The 15,701-nt window shown below is 51.8% G+C and overlaps 1 protein-coding gene across 1 annotated transcript in view; it reads left to right on the top strand.

Annotated features, from left to right (window-relative positions):
* The first annotated feature begins 1,181 nt into the window (after window positions 1–1,181).
* Window positions 1,182–15,701, top strand: part of CAPN2 (calpain 2) — a 56,431-nt gene continuing 41,911 nt past the window's right edge. Inside the window, exons 1-2 of the mRNA XM_043924213.1 lie at window positions 1,182–1,647; window positions 6,795–6,864. Coding sequence (XP_043780148.1) covers window positions 1,411–1,647; window positions 6,795–6,864 — 307 coding nt within the window. The 5' untranslated portion in view covers window positions 1,182–1,410. The remainder of the gene's footprint in view (window positions 1,648–6,794; window positions 6,865–15,701) is intronic.

The raw sequence follows: 15,701 nt of genomic DNA on the forward strand, positions 1-15,701 counted from the left end.
AGAGTCTCCTCTTAGCCAAGGACCCCGACCAGCATTTGTGAAAATCTTTTATACCCCATGTGTACGTGTCCAAACCCACTACCCCAATTCCCTTGAGACTTACATAAACAAAGGAAGGGTAAATACAACTACAATAACCCCATCATTCATGTGTTATGTGTTCAAACAGTCAATAATCAATAAGCCCGCAGTTACATTCCAAATAGTTAATAATCGATAAGCCTGTGCTTACATTTTGATAGATAGTGTCCGGAGGCAGGGGTGATTAGTGTCTGTTTTCTCTTCTTCAAGATTCCCCTGCCCAGAGGGGGGGTCTTATCCTTCCATTGTCATTCCCACAGGCGCTAAGCACATAGTTCAGAGTCCACTGGAGAGGTGGCCGCGCACGATCAGCACAGACAGGCCTGAGATGGAGTCCAGGCCCTATGAATTCCTTCTTCACATATAGGTCAGGTCAAGATGTTCCCATAAACCTTCAATGAAACAAATGTTATTCTCTGTTCCCCAACTTTTTATCTCTATATGAATGGACTCTTTTAGGTCAGAGCCCTGAGACTGGGCTCCCCTATATATTTCAGGCTATGGGCAACATTTTTTTTTTTTTAACAAAAGGTGCAGAACCAGCATGAGTAAGCACAGGCAACACAACAGATCTAATATGGAATCAGATTTGATCTTCCCTATTACAGGAGGATGTATTTTTATTTGCCAAATCTGGCCCTGCGATCTGTGGCTATGCAGCTAACCAGTAGCAGTGTGTAGCCTTCTGATTGTAACACGCCTCCGGTAACTTGGAATCCTCGTTCCGCCTCAAACTAGTTGAGCAACACTGGGTGACGTCATCTAACCTCTCTGTTGCTCAGTTTTCCCATCCGTCAAATGGGGTATATAGCAGAGGAACCACCTTCCTACAGAGCTGATTTCGCCTCCTCCAGCTCTCTCCCCTTCTGACTCACAGGGTGTTTCCTGGAGAGTCAGGATAGCCCCAGCCTTGGGTTTCCGCCAGCCTTCTTCTCCAGCAAGGGGGAAGCCGGCTAAATTGAGGATGGGTTTGAGTCCCCGCTTTTCCACCGGGATTCCCTGGGTGCTCGCAGCCGGCCGGCTCGGCCATCCCGGGCGCCGTCCGCAGGTGGCAGCACCGGCTCCGCGGGCCACCGCCGTCTGGCTGGCGCCGTGCAGGCCGCGGACCGCCAAGGTCCCGGGCGGGGCGCCGAGCCGGCCGGGAGCGGCCAGGCCACGCCCGCCGGGCGGAGGGCGCTGCCTGACCCGGTGAATCATCGCCGGCGGCGGCCGCTCACAGTCCCGCTGCAGCGCACCGGGCCCTGGCCGTGCAGCTGCCGAGCGCCGCTCATCGCCGCAGCCGAGACCCTCGCTTGCTCGCCCGGCGGCAGCGCGGGCACCAGGCCAACCATGGCGGGCATCGCGGCCAAGCTGGCGAAGGACCGGGAGGCGGCCGAGGGGCTGGGCTCGCACGAGAGGGCGGTCAAGTACCTCAACCAGGACTACGAGGCGCTGCGGGACGAGTGCCTGGAGGCCGGGGCGCTGTTCCAGGACCCCTCCTTCCCGGCCCTGCCGTCCTCCCTGGGCTTCAAGGATTTGGGACCCTATTCCAGCAAGACCCGGGGCATCGAGTGGAAGCGGCCCACGGTAGGGAGCGCGCCCAGGGCGGGATGCGGGGCGGGCCGGCCTCCGAGCGGGGGAGAACCCAGCCCCGCGCGCGGGGAGCTGCGGGAGCGCTCAGAGCAGAGCCCCGCGGCCCGGAGCCCGATCCCGGGCTCCGCTGGCGCGGGGTCGCCCGCGTCCCATCCGCCACCCACGGGGCCCTAGGACGCGCCGAGGTGCACACTGCCCACAGATCCCACTAGCAGGTCCGCCGGCAAAAACTCACAAAAACTCGGGTGACATAAGGGGACCTGGAGGAAACTTCTTGGACTCCGGCGGGCGGGGACGAGAGAGAGTCTCGGAGAAGGGAGGCCGGGGGTGGGGGTGGGCGGGAGACCGGGGCGTGGGTGTTACGGTATTTCACGGGGAAAGTCGGACTCTAACTCTCTGCTTCAGGGAGAAAGTCCACGCATGGCCTGGACGTTTGTGACTAGGGATTGTCTCTTGCAGTGATGGTTAGATTTATCCACTCAGTTTCCTGTTTATTTTTCCAGATGGGGACTGGCAAGATAGCTCCCTGTAATATTTACCCTGGTGATTATCAAAAGGACAGGGGAGATGCAGCCAGGAGCCGGTTCCTGCTCCTCACCCCGGAATCGCGGGGCCCCCTCCGAGCTCCCTTTTCCCACTCTCCCTGGATCTCTGTCCTCCGTGCCTTGGCAGGCCTTGGGGGCAGTTTGCTCCCCTGATCAATTTGTACATCCTATGTACCTGGGATCCCTCCTGGCCCCACCTCCTATGGGACAGACACCTCGCTGACCTTCCCCCACCACAACCCAAGGAGGCCTCCTGGGAAATCCAGCCTCTAGATTCCTGTTAGGAAAACAAGCATTCCTGTCCTGCTTCCCCTCCTCTGAACCCCCATCCCCACCCCCATCGGCTGATCACCTTCCGTTACCCCAAACCCAGCCCGCCGGCAGCAAGTGCGGTAGGAGGTACCCGGAGCACTTGAGTTCAATTCTTGCTAATTTGAGTAAGCTGTTTAATCTCTGTGCCTCCATTTCTTTATCTAAAAGAAGAGGTGATGCCGTAATAGTTTCCTGTCTCCACTGACTCACCAAGCCCAGCACCTTTTAGTTTCTCAAGGGTACCCTGCTCTTTCCTGCCTCACTGGCCAGGGATGCTCTTTCTTGGTTTTCTGGAATCTGGCTCACTCATTCTTTGGTACTTAGATGTCTCCTCCCCAAAGAGATTTTGTCCTGACCATTCTTTGCAGCCCCCCCTTCTCATCTTGTCATTCTTTATCATGAACTCTGCTAATTTCCTTCACAGCATTTCACAGTTCGTACACATAATTACATATATTTGTTTGTCCTTCCCACTGAACTGCAGGGACCATGTGTGTGTTGTTCACCAGTCAATCCCTGGTGCATTCAGAGTGTGCATTCATTTGTTCATTCATTCATTTAACAGTATTTGTTAAGTGCCTTTTAAATGTCAGGCACTGTCTTAAATGCTTGGGATATATCTGTGAACAAAAAGACTCTTTGTGGAATGAATGAATGCAAGATTGTAATGAGCCTCAAACAAAATTACAACTGTGGAAGTGATAAACAAGAATGTAATTGCCTTACATTTGTATAGTACTTGACAGTTTGTAAAGTGAATTTATTTACTTCTTTGCTTATTCTTTCATTCATTCAATAAGCTTATATTGAACACCTACTGTATGCCAGGCATAGTACATATTGGTTTTTGCTTCTGAAGGCATTAGGGGCTAGACAGACAGGTCAGCCAACAGTTGGAAATACCTGTAGGATTTCCAGATGGGAAAATGGAAATCTAAGCCCATTTTAGAGCCCCACGTTAGGGCGGGACAGGGTATGAACTGAACAACCAACGGGGAGGGCAACAGATACAGACCCATTCAGCAGCTGAAGAAATTGAGGCTTGAGAAGGTTAAATATTTGCTTATACAGGTGTCTGGGGCTGGAGCCAGGACTATCCGCCTGTGGCTGTTTAGAGTCCACCTGTGGGTGTTTAGAGTCCATAGCTCGCAGCCACCCTCCATGCCTTCTCAAACACAGCTGTAGTCCAGGTCAAGCAAGACAAACAAAAATGTATCCACTGGATCTAGACAAAAGCAAGTCACTGGTGACTTTAACAGAGCAATTGCCATGGGGTAGAATGAGATGGTTAGGTAGCCTCACCAACTCAATGGACATGAATTTGAGTAAACTCCAGGAAATAATGGAGGACAGAGAAGCCTGGTATGCTGTAGTCTATGGGGTCACAAAGAGTTGGACACAACTTAGTGACTGAACAACAACAACCGAATTACAGGGGGTAGGTGCCAGATGGCTGTAGACCCCAAAGTAAGGAACCAGAAATGAAGCGCATGCTCATGTAATTCCAGAAGCATTCTTGTGAAAGGAGAGAAGGGAAAGTGGCAGGGAGAGTGGGACCTGGGACTTGAGAGGTTGTTTTTTCAGATGAGAGCAATTGGAATGTTTATATGTCAAGTCCCAGGTTTCCCTGGTGGCTCAGTGGTAAAGAATCTGCCTGCAATGCAGGATCCACAGGAGGTGCAGGTTCAATCCCAGGATGGGGAAGATCCCCTGGTGTGGGGCATGGCAACCTACTCCAGTATTCTTGCCTGGAGAATCCCGTGGACAGAAAAGCCTGGTGGGCTACATTCCAAAGGGTCGCAAAGAGTCAGACATGACTGCGCGACTGAGCACACACACAATCATATGTCAAGTCCCAGAGACAAAGGAACTAAAGAGAAAAGGAGGCCCCGAGGAAGTGAGAGTAGGGAGTAAGAGGAGGGAGGGGAGCAGGCCAGCCCTGGAGCCAAAGGGCTGCCCTTCCTCAGAGGGGGTTTCCCAACACTGGCCACAGAGGGCTCCGCAGATGGGAAGACACGGCTAAAGTCACTGTGGGCTGGTGCAGAGAAAAACGCTGTCACCATCAAGGATGGCACCAGTCAGGTTGGAGCGAGGGCAAACATGTCAGTCCCCACCTTGCCCTGACTGGTGCAGGTCTATGGCCTGTTAGGAACCAGGCCACGCAGCAGAAGGAGAGCAGCAGGTGAGCAACAAAGCTTATCAGTGTTTACAGCCACTCCCCGTCGCTCGCATTACCACCTGGGCTCCGTCTCCTGTCTCATCAGCGGTGGCATAATAAATGTAACACTCTTGAATCATCCCCAGACCATTTCCCCACCCCCACCCCATCTGTGGGAAAATTTGTCTTCCACGAAACCAGTCCCTAGTGCCAAAAAGATTGGGGACCACTGATCTAAGGCCTCTGAGAGCTTTATGACCTGTTTACACTCAGCTAGCTGAATTCAGCCTCAAATCTGCATCTCCTGCCTCCAAGTTCAGTGATTATGATACTCCTTCAATAGCTATAATAGTTGGTAACTTATATAGTGCTTACCAAGGCACACGTACATAGTCATCTCATTTAACCTTCAGATGTCGTAGGTACACTTGTCATCACTATCCCCGTTATACAGATGAGGAAACTGAGTCTTAAAGAGGTGAAGTAACTTGCCAGGGTCATAGAACCCAGTGTATAAGAAGTAGCAGAGCCAGGAGTCACACTCCAGCTAACTCCAAAGCCCAGGCTCTCAACCCCTTTCCTGAGACTGTGATGTTCCGTATTTAATTCATGCCCTTCATGCTGTGTACAAGTTTCAATTTCCTGAAGCATCTCTAAGAGCCACTCTAAACTTTGCCTTCTTTGGAGAGGCTGCCAAAGGCGTGAGAATTTTCTCAAAAATAATGGAAAAACCCTTCTGGGGTAAGTGCCTGGCGCACCGAGGCTTATCAGTATGATTTCTAGGCTCCCAGCACCAAGCTCCGTGTATTCCATCAGCAGGATAAGTGCTTGGCTGGCAGGCCTCAGGCAAAGCTGCCTTCGTCTGCCTCAGCAGAAAAGCATTCTCACTGTGCCTGTCTTCCCCCAGACAGACCCACCCGAACAGGGAAGGGACAATACAGGGCATGAGAGGAGTGTGCTCTGCTGTGGATTCCAGAAGGGTCTACAGCCTAAGCCAGGATGGACAGGGGCTAGATCCTGGCCTCACCCAGGAAACGATTCTGCTTGACAGAGAGGGGGCCCCGCCAGGCGCTCTGGGGTGGAGCTCCTCCAAATCAAATGGTCCTGGCCAAGGGAAGCCCAGATTTTTGCTCTGTGCTTCCTCTGTGGTTTTGGGTGGGGCTCTTCAGAATCAAGAAGCATGCTCAGAGAGAGCAGCAGAGGGGCCAGCCCTGTTCAAGGCTGGCTTCTAGTAGGCGACCTGTGGGACACCCCTTTTTAGTTAGTAATCATTTAGAGGTAGTGCAGGAGGGGAGGGAGTGTACAGTTTATAGCAGTCAAATCCCATTGCTGTCTACAGCCATGAGCAAAACATCTAGGGACACGTGGCTTCATTAGCCTGTTTCCTCACCTATAAGTAGGGTTGTTGCCCATCCATGTTCCTGAGATAAAGCACCACACACAGTATTGACATACAGCAGGCTCACAGTATGTGGACCCCCTGCCCCGAGTGTCATGGCCTGTGGGCAAATCCAGAAAGCTAGATACCTTCCCCTACCCTCAAGAAGCATAAGTGTTAGGAAGACACAGTGGTACCCAGCACCATGCACAGCGCACATCTAGCTGCTGAAGTGCAGAGTATAGATACTCTGGGATTCAGGATGGAAAGGATGGGTGAGGGCCAGACTGTAAAGGAGGGCTTCATGGAGTTGGTAGCAGTGGGTCTTGAGATATGATAAGATGTGGAAAAGGAGGGGTCTGGGTGGGAGAGGAGAAATCCCATGCAGGAGCAGAGGAGAGGGGCGGGCGTGGTGGGCAGGGCAACTCCAGAGTGTGGACCGTCTCAGGCCCTCAGAGGAGGCTGGACTTGGCACTGCCCTGGCCCTAGGAAATATCGTGATGAAGAAGGCTCCAGGCAGTGTGGGGCGCTGGGATCTAGTGGAGCAGTAGGGTCCCCTACCACCTATGAGGACCCACAGAGCAGGGGTCAGAGAAGGACCCCATGGCAGTCTAACTAACTGCCAGGCGTTCCCTAGTGGAGAGCGGAGAGACAGAGGGGTCCGAGGCATCTGTTGGAAACTGAGGTGTCCTAACTACAAAAGCATGTGGCAGATACATTGACAACACTTTGTGGGTCTCGTTTTCAGGAGATTTGCAATGATCCCCAATTTATTACTGGAGGAGCCACTCGTACAGACATCTGCCAAGGAGCCCTAGGTAAGTGATGGCATCTAAGCAGGCCACGGGGGCCTGTCTACACAGCTGTGGGTGGAAAGAGGGATGAGTTATGAGTCCGCTCTCTTGCCAAACCCTTTGGCAATTTCCATTTCCAGAAGCTTCCTGGAATGTCTCGTCTCCTTAGGATCCTGTGCTGTGGTAGACAAATAGAGGTGCAGTGAGGCCCCCTGTGTCCCGGGCACCAGACTGGGCTATTTGTTGCTGTTGTCATTTTAAAGAGTTGAGATTATTTTATTTTATTTTATTTTTTTACTGTGTATTTATTTTTGTGCTGGGTCTCAGTTGCAGCATATGGAATTTTCAATCTTTACTGCAGCATGTGGGATCTTTAGTTGTGGCACATGGGTTCTAGTTCCTTGACCAGGGATCAAACCCGGGTCCCTGCCCTGCACTGGGAATGAGAAGTCTTAGCCTCTGGAACACCAGGGAAGTGCTGGGCTAGTTGTTGAAGTTGCAAAGATACTCCCACTGGGGGACAGAGGAGCTTCTGGATCTCAGCCACCCTTAGCGTCTGCATCTCCTGGAGCCAGTGTTACTAGTGGCCCGCAGAGCAGTCAGGCTCCGGGCCGAGGACCAGTTAGGAGGACTCCCCCGGGTCAGCTGCAGCTCTGAGACATCAGTTCTCTGTGGTTCAGGGATGGGGTGGTGACTCATTGTAGAGGAAGTGGAAACCCTAGTAGCCACTGCTGGGAGGAAGTTAACGTACCAGGGTGTTCTCGGTGTTTGCAGGACGAGCTCACCATGGCATCACAACAGTGGACGTGGTGCTGTTGTTACAGAGGCAGCTGTAAGGTTCACTTAAGTACTTTTAACTGGAGGAGCTGAGTTGTGAGGCTAACTGAAGCCAGGCTCTGATTTCTTGAGTACAGTGCCTGCTGGGACTGGAACCTACAGTCTGCTTTGGCATGAAAGCACCTGAGTCTTATTTTTTTATTGATTTTATTAAAGGATAGTTGATTGACAATGTTGTGCTAATTTCTACTGTACAGCCGTGACTCAGTTATACATATACATGTTCTTTTTCACACTCCTTTCCATTATGGTTTATCACAGGATCTTGAATACAGTTATCTGTGCTCTACAGCAGGACCTGGTTGGTTATTGCCCGCAGGGTTTCTTTGAAGAAGTCTTAACAAAGGGGCCTGGGACCGCTGTTTAAGATTCTCATAGAATCCACGCGTATTATGTTTTACTCATAGTAGGTATGAGCCTATGATTGCTGGAGCAGCTTATTTGTCGCGATAAACCAAAACCTTATTTTGAGCCATCAGCATCAACTTGTTTTCCAGACTAGTCCATCAGTAACAGAGTTAATCATCTTTGAATTGTGCCTTCTTTCCTGGCCCACCCAGCAGAAGTTCTATTCTAGGAGTGACTTGCTTAAGGTCATCCCACAGCTGAAGCGAGGGCTTGGAATGCAAGTGCAGACAGTCTGTGTTTAACCCCTGAACTAGACTCCCTAGAAGGGGCATGGAAAGTTTTCAACTTCTGAGGGATGTCGGAGCAGCTCTGTGAATCATTAAGATGTTAAGACTGGTATGCTGGGAGCCCCTTGGGAAATGGAGAGCATGACTCAGGGCTAGACGTCCAAAGCCCACTATCTGAGCTCAGCATCTCTGTGCAAATTCCTGAGATGCCAGAGCACACTTTTACCTAAAGAATACCTACCTCCCATTTCCTGCTTTCTCTCCCTCACAAAAGGGGGCCTTAGGCACCGAGGGGCCCTTAGGCACCTAAAGGTGGGTACTCCAGAAAAATCCATTGGTTAAAGAAAAGGAAAGTTAATTGAGCTAGAAGTTGATGGAGATTACAGCTAACTACAGGGGCTTTAGAAAAATCTGGAAACAGAAATGGCAATACCTGGGCTAGATTCCACACCTGGGCTAAACATCCACTTCAAAGCTTAATGACCTCTTAAGGACCAAATTGCAAGATGTAAGTCCTGTTGGAATACTGTCAGGCCATTTGGAGAGGAGACACAAAAAGTTTACATTCCTGGGGTAAAAATCCACATGATATGCACCAAATTAAATAAAAACAAGTTTAAGTTAAAATCCTTTAAAAACTTCCCAGTAATTAGGTCTGTCATTTCTAAGGTTTTTTTTTTTTTTTTTTTTTTTAACACCACATTGGCCATTTTGTTCTCTTGGCCTTTTGTACTGGAGGATCCTGATTTGATTATGAACTGTGAAATGTGGTGAACTGAACTCTCACCCTGACTCTGGCATCTGGGCAGAGGGTGGGTGTGGAGTGGTGGCTGTCACCAGGTCCCCACAGGTTCAGAAGCATCAGGAACAAAGGGCAGCGATGCCTGCCACACGACTAGAGATAGGAGTCGAGGCTCAGCCTGTAGTTGGCTGACGGTGGGCAAGTCATCACTAGGAACCTCAGTCTCTTCTAAAAATGGAAGGTGGGGAGGGTCAGCAGGGTGATCTCAAAGATCCCCTACTATGCGGGATTCAACTGTTCTAGAGTCACTCCTCATGCCTGACATGAGCTGGGCCACCAGATCTCTTATCTCAGAAGAGGAGTGATAACAGCCCCTGTGACCCTGTGTATTCGTGCTAAATCGCTTCTGTCATGTCCAGCTCTTTTCAATCCTATGGACTGTAGCCCTCCAGACTCCTCTGTCCTTGGGATTTCATAGGCAAGAATACTGGGCTGGGTTGCCATGCCCTCCTCCAGGGGATCTTCCTGACCCAGGGATCGAACCCGTGTCTCTCACGTCTCCTGCATTGGCAGGCAGGTTCTTTACCACTAGCGCCGCCTGGGAAGCCCCTGTGACTAAGAAACAGAGTGCAACTCATGGAGGATTTTCATCTCATTATCTCATGTAATAAACATTATTACATGTAATATTATTATTATATCATCCAAATAAATATTTTCACCCCACTATGCAGATAAGAAAACTAAGGCAGCAGGTGGGGAGTCCATGCAAGGCCACATAGCTAAAAATGGCCCAAGGAAAGAACTCGAATATGATTTTAAATCTTTTCACACTCTTCTCACTCCCATCACGAGTTGCCACGAGGCTTTGTTGAGGGAATATGGAGGTAACATTCTCAAAGTGAAATGTATTTCCTTACCTGTACTTTTTACCTGGAGACTCACTCAGTTTGCTAGGGAACCTGGGCCGGGGCCGTCCTTGACTTGTACGTCTCCCAACAGGGCTCCCTTCACAGGGCTGCCAGGCAATAGTTAATCCACAGACTTCTACTGCCTTCCCAGAGGGTCAGCTCAAAGCCTCACCGGAGTAATCCTAACTGTTTGTAGGCTGCTCTGATGTGAGCTACCTGCGTTGCAGACCTTGGTTGTGCTAAGCACTGAGTCAGTGAAGAAAAATCCGCCTCTCTGGAGGAAGGGCTAGAGATTCAGGCTGAGCTTCAGCCAGGCCGCCCTGTAGCTAAATACAGCCTGGAGTTGCTGCTGGTAGCCTCTTGTGACAGATGATGGCCATGGTGGCCCCCAGGACTAGGAGACCCGAGAGCTGAGCTCCTTCCTTCTGCCTTTGATTTTCACTGGGCCACTGCTGAGCTTTCACACTGCCCCTTTCACATCGCTCCCCACGGTCCCCACTGCCCTCACAGCTCTCAGGGGAAGTTGGCTGCCCTGGCCAGGTGCCCCCAAAGGCCCTCAGCTTCTTGAGGGAGGGCTCCAGGCTGCCAATGCTGAAACCGCACAGCCCCGTGTCTTTGTAACCTGGCCCCCTAAGGTGGATCACCCGGCCTCTACCCTCACCCCACAGCTGAGGGTCACACAAGCCCCACAGCACCTGCTGGGAGGTGTCACGGGCTGTCTCCCCTCACAGCCGAGCTCAGCAGAGAGTGGGGAGCCCAGAGCCAGTGGGAAAAGCACCAGGAAGGAGGTTTCCAGTTTCGACTTCCTCTCCTGCTTCCTAGCCCACGTGACAATGAACAGGTTATCCAGGCACTCTGAGCCTCAGTTTCCTCTTCTAGAAAATGGGAATCATGATAATACTTCCTTCCCGGGGCCGTGGTGAAAAATGCAATTAATATAGGCAAACACACTTGACAAGTTTTACAATCCTAAGCAAATTCGGCCTCTCCCTATTTTCCCATTTTTAAAGGTTGTAAATAATAATAACCATTTTTAAGTGATTCCTAGAATTTTTAAAAGCCACTTTAATAAGCACCTTTTAAAAATATTAATAGCCTTTATTTGTTGGAACAGTTTTAGATTTACAGAAAAATTGAGATGATGAGTACGGAGAATTCCATACACACCACCCCCAGTTTCCCCGACTGTTAACTTCTTACATTATTAGTGTGGGACATTTGCTACAATTAATGAATCAATACTGATACATTATCATTAACCAAAGTCCATTCTTTACCTTCCTGAGTTTTCCTCCAGTCATTTTTCTGTCCCAGGATCCCATCCAGGACACCACGTTGCTTTTCGTTGTCACGGCTCCTGAGGCTCCTCTTGGCTGTGACAGTTTCTCAGGCAGCTTTTGATGAGCTTGCCACTATTCAGAAGTCCTGCTCCAGGATTTTGTAGGATACATTTTTTAAAGATAGTGCTTATAGTTTCTTTTTTTTTTTTTTAATTCAAAAATGAGTGTTGGCTGGTTTGATGGAGAAAATAAACATGTTTCTCCTCTTTCTTAAAACAATGGCTTCAGCACCAGCCCAGCACTGCCCTCACTGCCCCACTCCCCACCCCCAGCCTCCTGGGGCAGATGTGTGCAGTCCATGAGTCATCGTTTCCTCTCGCGGCTCTTCTGGTTATAAATGCTCTTTCACAGCTCGTCTCCCATGTGGCTGCTGCCTGTGCTCCCAGCTCCCTTTCCAGCTGCACCTGAGACAGGTCCGGAAACAGGGCAGGGGTGGATCCCCCAGAGGCCCCGTCCTGCCCTGGCCGCCCCAGTCCTGGCAGTCACACAGTGGGGTTCCTGCCCGTCGGATGCCCAAGGTTGAGCACATCTCTCCTTGGCTGCGCCAACCTCATCTACCCAGAGGCAGCAGGAATTGTCCCCAAAGAATTCTCCCCTACCCCACTGTCACGTACAGGGTCCTCTGCAATCTCAGGAAACTCCCGAGGAGTTGACTGGGTTCTTCTGCTCCCCGTGGGCCTGTGGGTCACAGTGTGACTTTTCGCTTATTCTGATGCTCCCTGAATCGGGAGCCAGGCCACATCCCCGTGTGGTCTCTGGCCTTTTTCTAAGATGAAGGGATTGGATCTCAGTTCCCTGAGGTCTCACTACTTCTGACATTCTGTGACTTCCCCTGGCAGCCGCACATCTCCCCCGCACCGGGCTTCAGTTCATGTTTGTTGAGCAATAACATCTCCACTCCAAGGTCTGAGACTCCTGCTCAGATCATCGCTCCCCCACGGCATCAGTCACAGCGAGGCCCCCATCCAGGGGGTTTCAGAAATGAAGGGCCACGTGTTCTGTGAGGTCTAGTGGGACCCTAGGCAGCTACAGTACAGGCACGGGCGCCCCAGGAGGAGGGTGGTCTGCTGGCTGGCCCAACATTGGATGGCCGGTGTGCAGCGGGGCAGACTCTAAGCCAGCACCGTCCACCACAGCTTTCAGAAGTGATGGGAATGTTCTGCACTGTCCATACGGTAGCCACAAGCTATATGGGGAACACTGGAAGTGTGACTAATCCAACCACGGAACTGAATTTTTTATCTTATTCAGTTTGAATGGAAAAAGCCTTGTGTACACTATGGCTACTGCTGTTGGGACCCAGTCCCCCATCCTTGACTTTTCACGGTGGGATGATCCTCACAGGCCTTTTATGTCTCCACACAGAGCCAAGCAAGGCACATATATCAGTGAAGTGAAAGTATTAGTCTCTTAGTCACGTCTGATTCTTTGCGACCCCATGGACTTTAGCCTGCAGGCTACTCTGTCCATGGGATCCTCCAGGCAAGAATACTGGAGTGGGTAGCCAGTCCTTTCTCCAGGGGATCTTCCCAACCCAGGGGTCCTTCCCAACCCAGGGGTCGAATCTGGGTCTCCTGCATTGCAGGCAGATCCTTTACTGCCTGAGCTACCAGGGAAGCCCCACACATCAATAAACATCTATAAACAGCAGGGTCCAGAGTGAGGACTTGAGTGTCCATCAGTTAGAAGTTGCCTTCTTGGGTCTGTCACTTAATGGCTCTGTTACAAGAGGCAAATCACCAGCCTCATCAAGCCTCAGTTTTCTCATCCATAAAATGGGGTGATAATAGTATCTACATCATAAGGCTATGGAGATGGAATTAAATAATGCATGGAAGGCTCTACTTGCCAGAGGCTGACACTTAGTAAAGGTTTAATAGCTGCAAATTGCACATTACCTCTGGGGAGAGTGAGGCTTGACGGGAGGAGGTACCTGAAGCTGGGAGGTGGAGCGCATAGCACTGTTTGAATACTGCACGGTGTCGGCTCCAGCACTTGGCTTTGACAAACACTAAAGCTGCGAGAGGAGGTGACGGAGGAGCTGGTGTTGGGAGGAAAGTTCAGGAAACTCAGTGAGGTCTCCTGCCCCAGCTTTCAGGGCTTGTGTGACGGCCGTTTCTCTCTGATGTTTCTGGGAGAAGCCGGGAGGCTCTTCACTCCCGCTTGCCTGGCCCTCTCCTCTCCCAGCACCCACTTTTTCTGCAGTGCCCCTGCTGTTTTCAGCCTCGAGCTTCCACTTACCCATCTGGGAAATGGGAACAAGGTGGCATTTGCATCTTTGCTTTTCCATGAAGTGCAGAACCTTAAGGGTGTGTGACTGATGGTCTCTCTCTCCCTGGGGATCAGGACCAGAGTGAGGAAACCTCTCACATTCATTCTTTTGTTTTGTTTTTTGAATAATTTTTAGTTACTTGTGGCTGCGCTGGGTCTTCTTGCCGCACAGGCTTTTCTCTAATTGTGGCGAGTGGGGGCTACTCTCTAGTTGCCATGCGTGGGCTTCTCATTGCAGTGGCTTCTCTTGTTGCAGAGCACGGGCTATAGGGTGCAAGGGCTTCATTAGTTTGCAGCTCCCAGGCTGTAGAGCGCAGGCTCAGTAGTTGTGGCTCATGGGCTCAGCTGCTCCGCGGCATGTGGGATCGTCCCAGACCAGGGATGGAACCCGTGCCTCCTGCATCGTCAGGGAGACCCTTCACCCCTGAGCCACCAGGGAAGCCCCTCCCGTGCTCATTCTTACCACAGTCCCCGATGTGATCTCTCCCCTGCATTTGCTGCCCCAGCCACAGTGAGGCTTTTCCTTCAGTTCCACACTATGAAGGCCCCCAGGAAGTCAGGAAAGTAGACACCTGCTGGCTGGTTTCTCCTGGAGGTGAGGAAGGAGCTCTGAGGAGTAGGAATCTAGAATGAGGGTTGGCCCCACCTCCTCTCCTCTGGGGGCCTGGAGCACAGAGGGGTTGAGGAGGACGGTGAGGATGTGGCTGTGGCTGGCAGGAAGGCAAGAAGGAGCTGGCAGATAACGCTGCTATCAGGGGGTCACCGTGGGGGCCACTCTCACAGGGAGCTGGGGAGCAGAGATGATATGGACAACAGGCTGTGTCCTCCTGGCACACAGAGCCCGGCCTCCTTCTGGTCATACATGCCAGCTGGGAAGGCGACAGTGTGCCCCTGAGGTCTTGGCACTCCCGTCCCCCTCCATCCTCCTTTCTCCTTCTCCCCTTCAGAACTCTCCGCAGGAGCATCAGGTGGAGGGAGGGAGGGAGCACACCTGGTTTGGATCATCTGTTCTTCCTCCAGCTCTGCGTGTGGCTCGTGGAAGGAGGCTGAAGCCCCGTGTTACAGCCAGGGTTGGGATGTGAGCAGCGTGAAGCACCCCACCCCTTCCCCCCCAACTCCCCCTCCTGCCCCGCAGCGCTGAGACAATGCAACGTGATTGTACGGAGGCGTCATTCTGGTTGGGGGCAGCCTTTTCTGGGCTGCTCCAGGCAAGGAGCAGTCACAGAAGGGATGGCCCCTTGGGACTCATCTCTCCCGCCCAGGCCCTGGCAGAGTGTACGCTTCCTCGGGGAACACCCCCTCCCCACCAGCGTCCCAAGTTGGGGCAGGACTTCCCTCCCCTCCATTCTAAAGCTGAGACTCACCAGGCTGCCTCAGCCAAGAGAGATTCATCCCGTCAGCAGGGTTAGGTTATCAGTCCTGCTGGAGATTGTTAGATACCAGTGTCTCGTTGTTTCATCACTAAATTGTGTCCGATTCTTTTGTGACCCCATAGACTGTAGCCCACCAGGCTCCTCTGTCCATGGGATTTCCCAGACAAGAATACTGGAGTGGGTTGCCATTTCCTTCTGCAGGATATCTTCCTGACCCAGGGATCGAACCTGCATTTTTTGCATTGGCAGTTGGATTCTTTACCACTGAGCCACCTGGGGAGCACATACCAGTGTCTCAATCTCAGGAAGGGTCATGTATCTACCCGTCACCCTGGAAAGCAAAGGAACCAAGTACTACAGGGATGAAACGCAAGGCGAGCAGGACTCCAGAGAGAGCAGCTGACAGTTGGGACTGGGTCATTCCCCATCCCCGGGGGCTGTCCTGAGTGCTGCAGGCTGCATGGCACGCTCCCAGCCTCTGCCTGAAAGATGCACTGGCACCCTTCTCCCAAAGCATGGCAACCAAAACTGTCCCCAGACAGTGCCAACTGGCCCTTGGGGGTAGAGGGAGCAAAAATGTTCCTGGGGGGGACCAGTGATAGACCTGGGAAGAGAAGGAGACTAGGGACATATTAAGTACCATGGGGCAGACGGAGGTGGTCGTTGGGCACCCAGGGTGTGATGCCTGTGCTGGGAACTGGTGAAGACTCCACACAGTGCCAGCCACAGGAGCAGGCGTCATCCTAAGGAAG

This window comes from Cervus elaphus, chromosome 14 (genome assembly GCF_910594005.1).
Source record: "Cervus elaphus chromosome 14, mCerEla1.1, whole genome shotgun sequence".
Taxonomy (NCBI): Eukaryota; Metazoa; Chordata; class Mammalia; order Artiodactyla; family Cervidae; genus Cervus; species Cervus elaphus.